Source organism: Crassostrea angulata, chromosome 5 (genome assembly GCF_025612915.1).
Source record: "Crassostrea angulata isolate pt1a10 chromosome 5, ASM2561291v2, whole genome shotgun sequence".
NCBI lineage: Eukaryota > Metazoa > Mollusca > Bivalvia > Ostreida > Ostreidae > Magallana > Magallana angulata.
In genome coordinates, this window is record NC_069115.1 from 10401002 (window position 1) to 10414473 (window position 13472).

The 13472-nt window shown below is 32.4% G+C and overlaps 1 protein-coding gene across 1 annotated transcript; it reads left to right on the plus strand.

Annotated features, from left to right (window-relative positions):
• Window positions 1–11954: 11954 nt before the first annotated feature.
• Window positions 11955–13339, plus strand: LOC128185016 (uncharacterized). Its single transcript, XM_052854685.1, has 3 exons — window positions 11955–12197; window positions 12631–12744; window positions 12946–13339. Exons 1-3 carry the CDS (start codon window positions 12042–12044, stop codon window positions 13336–13338), a joined length of 663 nt encoding a protein of 220 aa, XP_052710645.1. The 5' UTR covers window positions 11955–12041; the 3' UTR covers window position 13339.
• The last annotated feature ends 133 nt before the right edge of the window (window positions 13340–13472 follow it).

A 13472-nucleotide genomic window follows, 5' to 3' on the forward strand; every position in this document is an offset into this window, starting at 1 on the left:
TAACATTGTTCCATATAGGGTCTTTCATAATAACATTATCACATTGACAGGCTGTTCTAATATGTTTCAGCACATTACATCCAAGAATCACTTGTACAGCATTTGGATCTGTTGTTACAGTTTCAACTAACATTCCCACGTCACTGAATAATTGGTCTTGAATCTTCAAGTCTACTTCAATGTATCCTAGATATGGTATTGTGATTTTGTTAGCAGCTGACAGTCGTAGAAATTTTCTCGTGTCTGTAATATCTTGTTGATGTAGGAACTGTTTATAAAACATTTCAGATATAGTAGAAACTTCTGCTCCTGTATCGAGAAGGCACTTTATCATACAACATAACATCTAAGCAAGAAATAATATGAAGTATAAAAAAATGTAATAATAATGTACACATTTTACAAACCTAAGTAAGGAATGCTGTATTAGGGCTTCCGGTCACTGTGACTGTGACGTCAGCATATGAGGACTGTTCAATATAAATATCAGGTCTTACTTCTCAATTTATAAAAACTAAACATATTTGATAAGGAACCACTATTATAATAAAAACGTTTCGTATCAAACAATCATTTATAACATCGGGTCACCTATTATTTTAACCTATAAACGTACTTATACACAACTGACTAGATGTCAATATTACATCAATTCTCTGACTAGAAATAAACAACTTTCGATCTGTTAATTACACAGAACTTATAATTCCACAAAATATAGTTATAAATAGAATAATCAATCACTTGTAACATAAGTATTTGATCTAATATGAATGCAAGACAAAAATATCATTACTTACATCTATCAGACAAAAAGGTCTTTCCCGGTCAACATCTACGATGAAAATGCCGCCAAAAGATGGCCTACTGCCTATACCGTAAATTGACCAATCAATGGACAGATTCACAAGTGTAAAAAATTAATAATATAAATTACTTACAACCGAATACTGATATTATAACAGTTATTCAATTAGGATATAAACATAAAAATACTTTTTCATTTCCAAATTTTAACTTTTATAGAAAATATAAATGTGAATCTCGAACCCGACGTTAAATATACTTTGCCCTCTTACATTATCTTTCGACAAGTGATTTGAAATTTCAAAAATATATATCGCTTGAACCCAACTCAATCAGTGACGATCATTTGATTATAACCTCGATTGAGTTCTGAGAATAAATTTAGACATCGTAATTAATATTTCATATAAATGCTGCCACGAGTTAATCAAGAGCTATAAGGTTTTTTATAACTCTTTTTAATTATTTTACTGTGTTATTTCATCGTTCACTTTGTGTGGAGTTGAATTGAAAATCATAGTTGGTTGGAATCAGACCACCGTTACTAAATAAAATCCTAAGGCTTAACTCAGACGTTTACTGTATTTTACATATGATGTTTAATTAAACGTTTTAGTTAGGGTCGGCTCAATTTTAGTCTAGTTGTATAAATGAAATAAAGTAAACATTGACTGTTTCACAAGTTGACATTCCTTGAAATCACGTGAATGCATCAAAAAGTACAATTGTCAATACAGTGAATGATGTTTTACTAGTATACAAAATTATAGAATGAAGAAATTTGTTCCAGGGTTATAAATCAATTTCACTTTCGTGAGAAAATAAAACAAGCCTAAATTGATTTTGATGTTGATATCTTTAAGAGACTTTTCAGCACATATATACCCAGTGCTTTATAATCATGTAGGTATCCCATGGTGCTCAGGCCCTTTAATCAACCTATGTACGTTTCATAATGGAATGAGTCTAAAGTGTAGGCATACAAATGATTATAATAAGATTTTCAGTTATATCATGCGATATGACGCATTCCGATAACGAGTTTGACTCAAGTTTCAATAATGTTTATAAATAGCCACTATTCACTCTTAGAAAATTATTAACGATTCTTTTATAATCGTTATAGCATTATAAACATTCAGATCATTAAATACGTATTTTTGACAACGGTCATTGATAGGTTTTTTCTCTCTAGAAGTATTAAAAACAAACTTTTAAGTCCTTGTATTGTTCTTTAAACTCCGCCAAGGTTTTTCTTATTAATCAATATGACATTCATAAATTGCAACATCAATTGAGTTACGTCAGGCCAAATTTAGATGATAAATTCACAAAATATCTATTCTTAATGATGACAATTTCTACGTTACTCGAAATTTAGAGCTACGCACATAAATTTTCATACAAATTAAAATGATCGATACCGTATGATGGATAAGAAAATATTTTAAAATGATCTGAGTTATTGTAAACAATGACCGTAAAGCATGTAAACACACTAATAAACAACATAAAAACTCAGGATTGTGACCGTATTTCTATATGAGAGATCACTTATTTATGGAAAGAGAGACAACCAGATCTAGGTTATTTTGTCATAAAAAGTGCTGAAATGAAAACCGATAAATCTTTAGCATTCAAATCAGAAGGTTATTTTGGTCGTTATTGTTTCATATTTGATACGGGGATTTTTTTCGTTATGTTTTATCATTTAGCCTGATTGACTGTTTCGCATAAGTATGAAACTGCAGACTGCATATCCTAGATCACGATTTAGATTAACACCGAATTTGTGTTATAAAAAAAATAAAGAATAAATTGTAGTTGAAAGTATATATGTCTATAATAACGGGTTCTATCGATGAAAGATGGCAAATACTTGTAAATTAAAGTCATATTAAAATTACGGTGGTATGAATTGACTATCAAATTAAAAGATACACATGTAGAGTGTGTTAATTGTTATAAAACAATTTCTTATCTTTCGACAAGTGATTTGAAATTTCAAAAATATATATCGCTTGAACCCAACTCAATCAGTGACGATCATTTGATTATAACCTCGAACGAGTTCTGAGAATAAATTTACACACTTAATTTTTCATCTTAATTAACCTTTCATATAAATGCTGCCACGAGTTAATCAAGAGCTATAAGGTTTTTTTATATCTCTTTATAATTACTTTACTGTGTTATTTCATCGTTCACTTTGTGTGGAGTTGAATTTAAAATCATAGTTGGTTGGAATCAGACCACCGTTACTAAATAAAATCCTAAGGCTTAACTCAGACGTTAACTGTATTTTACATATAATGTTTAATTAAACGTTTTAGTTAGGGTCGGCTCAATTTTAGTCTAGTTGTATAAATGAAATAAAGTAAACATTGACTGTTTCACAAGTTGACATTCCTTGAAATCACGTGAATGCATCAAAAAAAGTACAATTGTCAATACAGTGAATGATGTTTTACTAGTAAACAAAACTATATAATGAGCTTTGTTCTAGGGTTATAGAGTTATAAAAAACTTGCACTTTCGTGAGAACATAAAACAAGCCCAAATCGATTGAGCAACTACATGTATTTGATGTAGATTCCATTTAGATACTTTTCACCACATATCCCGTGTGCTTTATAAACATGTAGGTGTCTCACGGTGCCCAGGCCCTGTAATCAATATATGTAGGTTTCATAAAGAGTGTTTAAATATGTTTATCGAACATTGATCTCACTTTGGTATGTATGCAAGGAATTTCAATATAGGCTAGAAAAAAGTCATTTTTGTGACGATGAAAATAGCACCACTTCAATACTACGATCGAGTCAGAGCCCCAAATATTCGAGAGAACTTTAAAGACATCGGTTTGGTTTCGTTTCCGATAAGCTCTCGCGGGGCTAGCACTGAAGCACATGCACATTGTGACACGCACGAATAACATGTGGGAATTCCTCTTAATCATTGCGATCACCTTACATGTACGTTGACCGCAAGTGACATGCGATTAATATCAAGGTATGAATTGAATGCAGCGTAAATGCCATGTGTTAACCACTTGCTAATGGTGCATACTTGGTATTCCCCCACGCTTCTATTCAAAATAATTATTTAAAAAACCGCACAGATCAAAAATCATTTTTACCATTCATCAAAATACCACCGAAAAAAGGCTCCTCCCTTTGTTTTGAAAACACATTTACCGCAACACATTTTATTTATTCATAAATTCAAGACATTGTCCAATCTATTGCTTCAAAGTACAGCACAACACATCATACAGGTTGTACAAATAAGCATTTCTCATTGAATAAGTAGCCAAAAAATAAACCACAATTAATGAATAGAGGCTCAAAAATGTTTATGATAAGACTCAAATTATATCATGCGATATGACGAATTTCGACGATCATTTTTTACGCAAGGTTTTTTATGTTTATAAAGAACTATAAACGGTGTCCAACTAATCGGGATTATGTATCAAGATTCCAATCGTCTTACGTATGACTTCTTTCTACAATGTTTACAGTCACATTTTATGCCCTTGTAATGGTTATTACCTCCGCCAACGTTATTCTTGCATTATCAAATATACTGTTTAACTGAAAGGTAAAACATTTCAGAAATTTGTATGTTTTCAAAGATGAAACAATATGGGGGACCATGCAGTAATGTAGTAAATTTGGTTACTTGTCCGAGAAAATTTGTTCTGAAATATTTCACCAGATATATCTCACTAGCGGTTTTAATGAATTGAGACAACTGCCGTTTTCTACGCATGAAATATTGAATACAATCAAAAATTGTCGTAAAACTGAAAATTAATGGACCATATGTTTGTCACGTTTGAACTTGTGTAACATTTTACACGCAAACCAAAAATATAAAACTTAATTTCCGACTATGTTTTACACATGTAGATCAATATTTTATAAGCTATGATATAGTCACTGTATACAGCCACGGTCGGGTGAGAGATGATCGCAAATATTGGTTGTAGTTTGCGACGATGTCTATTCAAATTTTAGATTAATGTGTTCAATATATTAGTCTAACTCATCCATTCTTACCTCATTTTAGAAAGGTAGATATTGAAAACTAAGGGACTTATAGACAAGTGTCCATGAATTATCGATTATATGACCGAAACCATGAAATCGATTAGTCAGTTATTTTGCAGACTACGGAATTAAATACGATTAACAGGTAGGTAGTTTCCCAACTCTCGAGGGTCACCTGCATGTGTTCAAATAAAATTAATTTTACTATGATCGATTTATGATAAAATGTTTATCCCAAGGCCTTAAATATTTGTGTAGTCAAGTTCAAAATGAGTGTATTCATTTGCTACCCAGTTAGAATATATTGGTTTGGCTCTTAGAATAAACAGGTATTTAGCCCTCAAAATGAATTCTTGTAGGATTGGTGAACAGTTGTCCTGATTGTCGTTGATGTACGTTTTTCCACTTTATTACAGTAAATCAGAAATTTGCGACATTCGGTTGTTATCTTAGCTTGAAATATTACATAATGTGCATGTTTGAAGCTATATTTTTTAGGAGTTTCCATCGTTTTAGTCTACCATTTATGGATTCAACTGCCCATCTAATTTTGGTCATTAACCTAGATGCATTAGCTTCAGATACAGAGTGTTGTTTTTGTCTCTTTCCCAAAAAATACACGTATTGCGACTCTGATCGTACACTCACCCAATTAATTATAATATCAAGAGATTCCCTGAAACCACTGTCTCACACAAGAATGTCATTTTGTCAGACCATTTTGAAATACAATTTTTCTTTTTGGATAAATGCTTGTGTAAAATTGTTCCCATCTACAATGTACGGGCCAATGGTGTCAATGATATTTCCGTCGGATGCCACAACCATCATAGGTTTTGACAAGAGATCGGCCTAAATTTGTAAACACTGTAAGACTTTCTTTGAAAGGCATATTTTGAACTTTTGTCCATGTAAATATATGTACCATCGAGGAGAAGAGTTGTGGTGTTTGAATCTCCGGATGCCAAAAGTGCCCGCACAAAATATCGCTGTGTAATTGATCACTTCATCTGGTGTGATATGATGGAAGCCCATATATTGTGGAACGAACTGAGTCATCATAGCTTCTCTGACGTTCGTGACAATTTTAGAAATACAGGATGATTTACCGATTCCAAATAAAGTTTTAAGAATGTTAAAGGGGCATGGTCACGATTTTGGTCAAATTCTATTTTTCTGTTTTTATTATTTACAATGCTTTAGGAATGCATTTCCAATGACAAAATGAAATTGGAGAGTCAGTAGTGAAGTTATAAGCAAGATACAGGTCATGTAAACAAGGCTCGTGCCCTGTTTTTGTTTACATAAGTTCAATATACCGGTGAAAGTTCTTTTTCAAGCTGATTTTTCCATCTTCTTATTCATTTTAAGCATAAATATACAGATCTTAACGTTTACTACATTCATTTTCTGTCTAAATCTGGAGTTATCACTTCAATGTTCAAAAAGTAAACAAAAGCTTTGTTTACATAGCAAAGAATTATAAGCTCGGTAACTTGCTTATAACTCAAGGAATGACACTTAAATTTTGGTTGCCTATTAAAAATGTCTTACTGAAGCATTATTAACATTAAAATCGCGAAAATATTTTTTGACCAAAATCGTGACCATGCCCCTTTAAATGAGAGATCAGAACGTAATTTTGATAACAAAAATTCCTACACGTGTTTATTTCGCAAAGTGAGAATTAAAATTATTTTTCAAACTGTGATATAGAAATTGAGTAAGGCTATGCAATGTCACGCGAGTTCATGCAAGGTAAACAACAATCGTCTATAATGGGAAAGGCCATTTATTACTAAAACCGATTTGGTTTGACTTTTCCGATCGCGTCGCGTTCAACTTTTTCAGCTACGTCATACATAAACAATACCCGCACCTTAACCACAACTTTTTTTATTGGTGGATTCAGCTTATCGCTGATTGGCTGCTGGTTAACTAAGACTAAATTATGCACTGGCAGAACAACAACATATCAGAGAATGAAAAATTCACATGGGTACTCGTGACTGTCAAAATTGGGCTATTTTTCGAAAGTGTACACTTGTGATAAAACAATACATACGGTACATAACATATATAGCTGTAGCTCTGTGTATAAATTTTGGGTTAAAAAATATAAAGCGACAGTGCATACAATACTTACATGTACAAAAAAACTTTACGGCAATAAATTGCCGCGTATAAAAATAACACTATTTTTTTAAAATATTTAAATCATACCATACCACATTTTGTGCAAATAATCCATTTAAATAATTCTTCATTTAGTTTACTACTGTTAATAATTGTAGCTTTACCCGCCCCAAACTTTCTCCTATTAAACAACCTGTAACCGTACTCGGAAGGCGGATCAAGAACTGTATTTTTTATGTATGTAAACAAACCAGTGTTCATGTATGGAGCGGGTGATTGGGTGTTCAGAGACAGGTAAAATAAAGAAATCTGCAGTAAATGGTTTGTGGATATTTTAGTATATATATTTACACCGAAAGTGATAGGGCAACAGAAGAGAAACGAATCGGACACTTGCCTAATGAAGACGCACATGTACAATCCTCCTTGCACTCTCCACTTCCGTCTCGTTCTTTCACACCATCGTTCAATACTTTTATTGACTGTCGATTGCCGATCGAAAGCTGTAGAAATCGAGGAATTCATACCTATCACTTTGACTGGCAAGTTAGTAGGTAATACATGTGCATCATACATTTACGGTATTTACATGAAATGAACGCTTAGCACATGCAACTTTTAAATATTATATTTTTTATAACGCCGTACTCTGGACCGTAGCTTGAGGCTATGGTTTAACGCCCGTTTACCCACACACACACAGAGAGAGAGAGAGAGAGAGAGAGAGAGAGAGAGAGAGAGAGAGAGAGCGAGAGAGAGAGAGAGAGAGTTTGTTTAGCACAGAATTTAAACATACGGGATAGTCGATTTTGAATGAATAAAATTGGGGGGAAATAAACTGTTCTGAGAAATCATTCAGCTCTGGCATTGCATAAGCGTATACTGATAACTCGGCCTAAAAATAGGAGTTAACCAATCATAGTTTTCACACCGGCGGCGTGTATAATTTATGCATGACGTAGCTGACAGAAATGATCGTGACGCTATAGGAAAAGTCAAACCAAATCGGTTTTGATAATAGATTTTTTAATGTTTTTACTCACAGCAATCGAGAGCATTGAGGTACATTATTTTCCTTTTGCAGATAGGTAGATTTTAATAAAAATACAGCAACTAGCCAAAGAAAAAGAATATAGCCTCTTGCGCTCATATATTCTAAAAGCTTTATAAAGGTGGGCGGGGTTAAAAATGAAAGGGAATTAAAAGTAAACAGTGTACCCTACCTAACATCTAGTAATATATCTAAAATCTGCATGGTCTTTTTATTTTAAGTAAAATGTGATTTCATAAAGGTGCATATGTCAAAGAATACATATACACAAACACAAGTCCAAAATTCGGATATTTATTTTTTTTGTCATTCTATCGAGGGGCCGCACGGCACATGATCCTTTTTCTCTCTCTGTTTTCTATGGTGGCATAGATCTGCCACCATTTGTCAGATAATTATGTCTATTTGTCAGATAATTATGTTGGATTGTAAAAGAAAAAAATCAAATTGACTAAAAACTCAATATTTTGCTGTTAAAGCATGTTTGTGCCACTAACTGCCATTTACATGTCATCATAATATCCAACAAGCTTACATAAGTATCTGACAAATCAATATAAAGATCTGACAAGTTTACATAATTATCAGACAGAACTAGTCACTAGTTACTAGTTAGTTGTCACTAATTAAACGAAAATTATTACTTATATCAAATTAAAGGCGACTTGACAAATAAATATGTGGACTTGTCGCTAGATAAGTATGACTACATGTCAAATAATAATATGTCGACATAAAAGATAATTATGTCGACTCGTCCGATCCTTATGTCGGTTTTTTGAAAATGTTATGCCAACTGGATGGCACATACTGGGTGTGGAAACGTTTAAGTGTTTAATTTTTAATTAAGCAAGTAAATATGTGACAAGTCGACATAAAGATTTTACAGAACAAAATTATCTGAGTATTTCACTGTTATCTGATGGTAAGAGATAGTTAAATGGTTTGCAAGCATATCGTAATGGAAAATATGTATTGAACAACAAAAGTACTAGTCCTACTAGCAGATTTTTCTATTACCGGGATATGAGCTTGGTTAATAGTTATTACGTGATCAAATGTTTTGAGAAGCCCTTTAGGCTTCACAGGATTTGATCACTTGACCGATCAAGTTCATATCCCGGTGAACTTTAGAACTTGCTGTTTATTTCTTAAATATTATAATCGACAGAATGTAAAACCGGATATTATGGACTGAATTGCACGGCAAAATACCATTATTTTACGTATGGACATATGTACATGCAGTAAAAAAAAATTGTAATTTCCAAACAGGGTGTCATTATAACGCAACACATGGTACTTAACCTTTTTAAAATGTAAAAAGGATTATAATAACACTTGTTCTTGTTTAACGTACGTAAATATAAACCATTTTGTATCCACATAAATATTCCTACAGATAACCTGATCAAATCATCATAGAGCACAATTGAATCACCGAAATCCAGGTTTTTGACAAATCAGCGACGGCAATTTGCTTCATTTCAATCGGTATAAAATATTAGGTTTTCTGTCGCGATTTTGATCTTTGCACATATTTCTTTGTCAATTATTATATAATAATAATTACCCTAAACAACAGAAAGCTATGCTAAAGGAGACCGTTGTTACTCAAAGTAATCACCAATTTGAATTTAATTAAATTTGAAATCAAATTAGGAAATAAAACTTAACTTCCTGTTCAAGCGTTTTAGTTATTACACATTCTTTTTATCAATTGATAAAAAATGTGTTTTAAAAACCAAGGAAATAAAACTTAAAAACTAGTACCAGTCGATTCAAAACGAAGAGCACTTTACAAGATGGAAAAAAAAGGAAATTGTTGTTAATGATCTGTACTTTTATATTTTTTATCCCCTCGACTTTGTGTCGGTGAGCTAAAAAGGATTAAATTTCCCGAAAAAAGTAATCAACAAGGCGACAATTTCAGGCAGTGTTGGTGTTATAGTTTATCTAAATACATGTATGTATCTCGTTAGAAGGCATATACCGTCTTTGTTGCTCCTTTGTTATTCCACAATATAGCCTTGTATGTGTCATATTAAACTTTAATTCATTAGTACATACTGTCAGTATTGTTTTACTGAGATGATAAAATTAGTTCTAGTAATATAGCTCGAATAAAAAAGCCAATTTTAGAGACTGCGAAGGTAAAGGTTGACATTTCAATTGCCCGCGCTATATGAAATCATATTACATGTGTATCGTGAGATTGTACCCACAGCTATGCTTAAATATACAATTTAGAAATATGACATTGTAAAGACAACCTTTTCCCGCCATTTTTGCATTTTTAGCGTAAAACAGCTTGTTTTCAAGCAGTTTTTCCTTCCGAAAACATAGAGCGCATTCTTGAACAAATAAAATATCTTAATCAGAGATGTATCTAGCCAAGACTAATAAGTAACAAAAACATTTCCTTGTTCAAGCATGCGCTCTATGTTTCCCATTCGTAAATAGATAAGAAAAATGTCAATTTTTTGCTGATTTTGATTGAATTATAGAAATGGCGTCACTTCTGACGTCATATACTGCCAGTGAGTGCAAATAAATCAATTAAATAGATGAAAAATATATTTTATATCAACTCTTCTAAAAAATTAGTTAACATTTTATTGTACCCGTAACACTTAAAAAATGGCGAATTTTTGGTGCCAAATTTTACTCTTATCATATATAGTTCTTTTACTCAAACATGTAGCTTTTATATTGTTCATTAACAAGTGAGCTTGTAGAAGGAACGCTTTTAAGATACTTAAACAAAATCAAAACAAGTTTAAACTCTCTATCAGCCAAAATACACTTTGAATCCTTTATCGTCACCTCTTTTCATGTACTGTATACATTTATCATTCTTCCCACGCCACTTAAGTGCTGATCTTTGTTGCATATTTGTTGCATGATTTAAGTCTCTGATCATGAACTTTAACTGTGTACATTGGAGCTTGTTTTACCTGATCACTTATCATCATTATGGTTTGAGCAAAGTGTGTTTAACATGCAAGAACATTCTTAATTTTTCTTGTAAAGTATTGAACCGAGAAAACATTGAATGTTAAACATATTAAAGTATCAAAATTTGATGACACATGAATAGAATATTTTCATTATTTGCTTATTATCTATCATTATTAGTGATGCGTCCAATAGTCATCATTCATCAGAGATCTTTGAGGGATTTTGGTCTCATTACATATATATAAGGATCAAATTATAAGTGTCTTAATTTCGGTTGCGTGGTTTTTGGTGTGTTTTTTTTTTTTTTCGTTTTTTTTTTTTTTTTTTTTTTTTTTTTTTTTTGGGGGGGGGGGGGGTTTATTGCTTTCTAGTTATTTTATTGGGAAGGCCGGGGGTGAGGGGGGCACCCTATGTCCTGCTTTTGTTATAATAATGAAGCTACATGTAATGAAAAAGGTTACAAATTTTCATTTTCGCAACAACAAAAATAAATTGACTAAACGTCTTGGTCTGGTCCGGATTTTTACCGAAGACTCGAGTTGCTAACTTCCAGAAAACGCAATACATCTAGCCATGTTCAGTGAATATAGGACTATTGTTTATTTGATTCGGAAGTTATCATGCTAGAAGTAATATCACCGCTAAAGAATCAATAAAACATTTAAAAAAACACCTTTACCTTCTATTTCAGCGTAAAGACAAATTGAAGAGAAAGAAAAAGTAAAGTTGGATCAATAAGGACGTTGTGTGGTCAATTAATTAACCATCAGATCTAGCTAAAAATTGTTTAATAATAAAATACTTAATTTGTTCCGTTATAAAGTGCATTTAGTAAAATAAAATCCATACATTTTAACCTTTTCTATTTGGGTATTTTTCTATATTTTTAAATAGAGCTCTTCTTCTAAAGAAGATCAATACAGTCTACAAATGCATATGGAGAAATAAGTCCGATTTTTTCTCATTAATATTCATTAACCACACTACGTAAATCCTGACGTCACAATGCATATAGTTCAAAGGGCGCCAAAATGCAAACGCGAGGACGTAATATTGACTTTAAAAAGTTGTCGGAGGGTCAAACAGAAGAGGAGAATAAAAGGAAACTTAGGAAAGCATCCAAGTGTTATGTGTATGAAAACAAATTTAATGTAGAGAGGCTCATATGTAAACGAAAAGATGGATTGGTAAGTAAGAATTTATTATCATATTTATTGAATTCAATATGGGGAATATGTTTAAGCACCAATGGGTACAGTAATGGCGACGTGCTGCAGTTCGCTCAAATATTATGATATATTGGTGTGATGTAACAGAATAACTAATTTTTAGTATAATTTATTTAAGATTAGCAACATTTTTTGTGAAATGACTTAATAGAAAGTCAGAGCAGTGATTATTACGTTGTGTTTATCTTGTATACAAATATGAGAGGCCCACGACAGGGTGCTCAATTAATAGTGTTATTATTGGAATGAAAAAAATATCATAAAACAAAATTTTGTTTAGTGTCAAAGTAAGTAAAAGTATCCAAATTATTTATTTTTTTTATTTATTTATTTATCTATTTGTTTATCTATTAATCATGAATATAAATTCATTTTTCCATATTTTTTCTAGATTCAGAAATACCTAGTAAAGTGGGAGTCGTATTCGGAGTACGAATGTACCTGGGAGCCTTGGTTCCATTTGCCCAAAATAATTTTAGACGATTTCAGTACGCCAAAAATTGAGGTAAGCATATAACTATCGAGCCATTTACTGATCAGTTAGAATGATATTTTTAAAATCAAAAGAAAAGTAAAAATGAACCGGTATGTACCAGATGTTTTGGCAAAATTTAATCGAGATCCGCATTTACAAACTTGAGTTAAATACAGATGTAATTTCAAAACCGTATTAATAAAATATTTTTAATGTAATGTTTTTTGGCAGATAGATCCAGACACTTTGCAGGAAATATCCGACGAGTTCCGCACCGCAGTGCAGGCCAGACTTTCACAAAGGGTTGGGTCCCACTTCTACATTTCCTCAACGTTTGATTCCTTCCGCCGTTTGTTCCATAACAGAGGAACGGAGGTCCAAAAGGGGAGAAAACTTCTACAGAGAGACGATTTTAGTGGATTATTGCTTCCAGAGGACTGGGACATTTTTGTATACACGAAACTGGGAGAGGGACGAGCTGTTTCGTTTCCAATCAAAGTAACGCTGACTCTAAGGTGGAGTAAAAAATGCTATAGAGTAGTGTCTGGGTCCTTGGTTGAAGCCCCACGAAGGCCACTGGAGTCATGGAAAGTTGAAATTAGTACTGCCAGATACCATGTTTAATAATGACGTTTTCTTGGCAATATTGAATTAGGCCTATTGTTCTTGCACGCATGTATGATTGTGTTCATATCATATTAGAATTTTAAATGTTGTACCACCATTAGTGTACATTTTCTTTTTACTTTTTACGTTGT

Bases quoted from the DNA above. Each gene is read 5' to 3' on its own strand.
- LOC128185016 (XM_052854685.1), top strand. From the start codon at position 12,042: ATGCAAACGCGAGGACGTAATATTGACTTTAAAAAGTTGTCGGAGGGT. The intron at 12,198-12,630 runs GTAAGTAAGAAT...TATTTTTTCTAG, and splicing joins GTAAACGAAAAGATGGATTG to ATTCAGAAATACCTAGTAAA. The intron at 12,745-12,945 runs GTAAGCATATAA...GTTTTTTGGCAG, and splicing joins TCAGTACGCCAAAAATTGAG to ATAGATCCAGACACTTTGCA.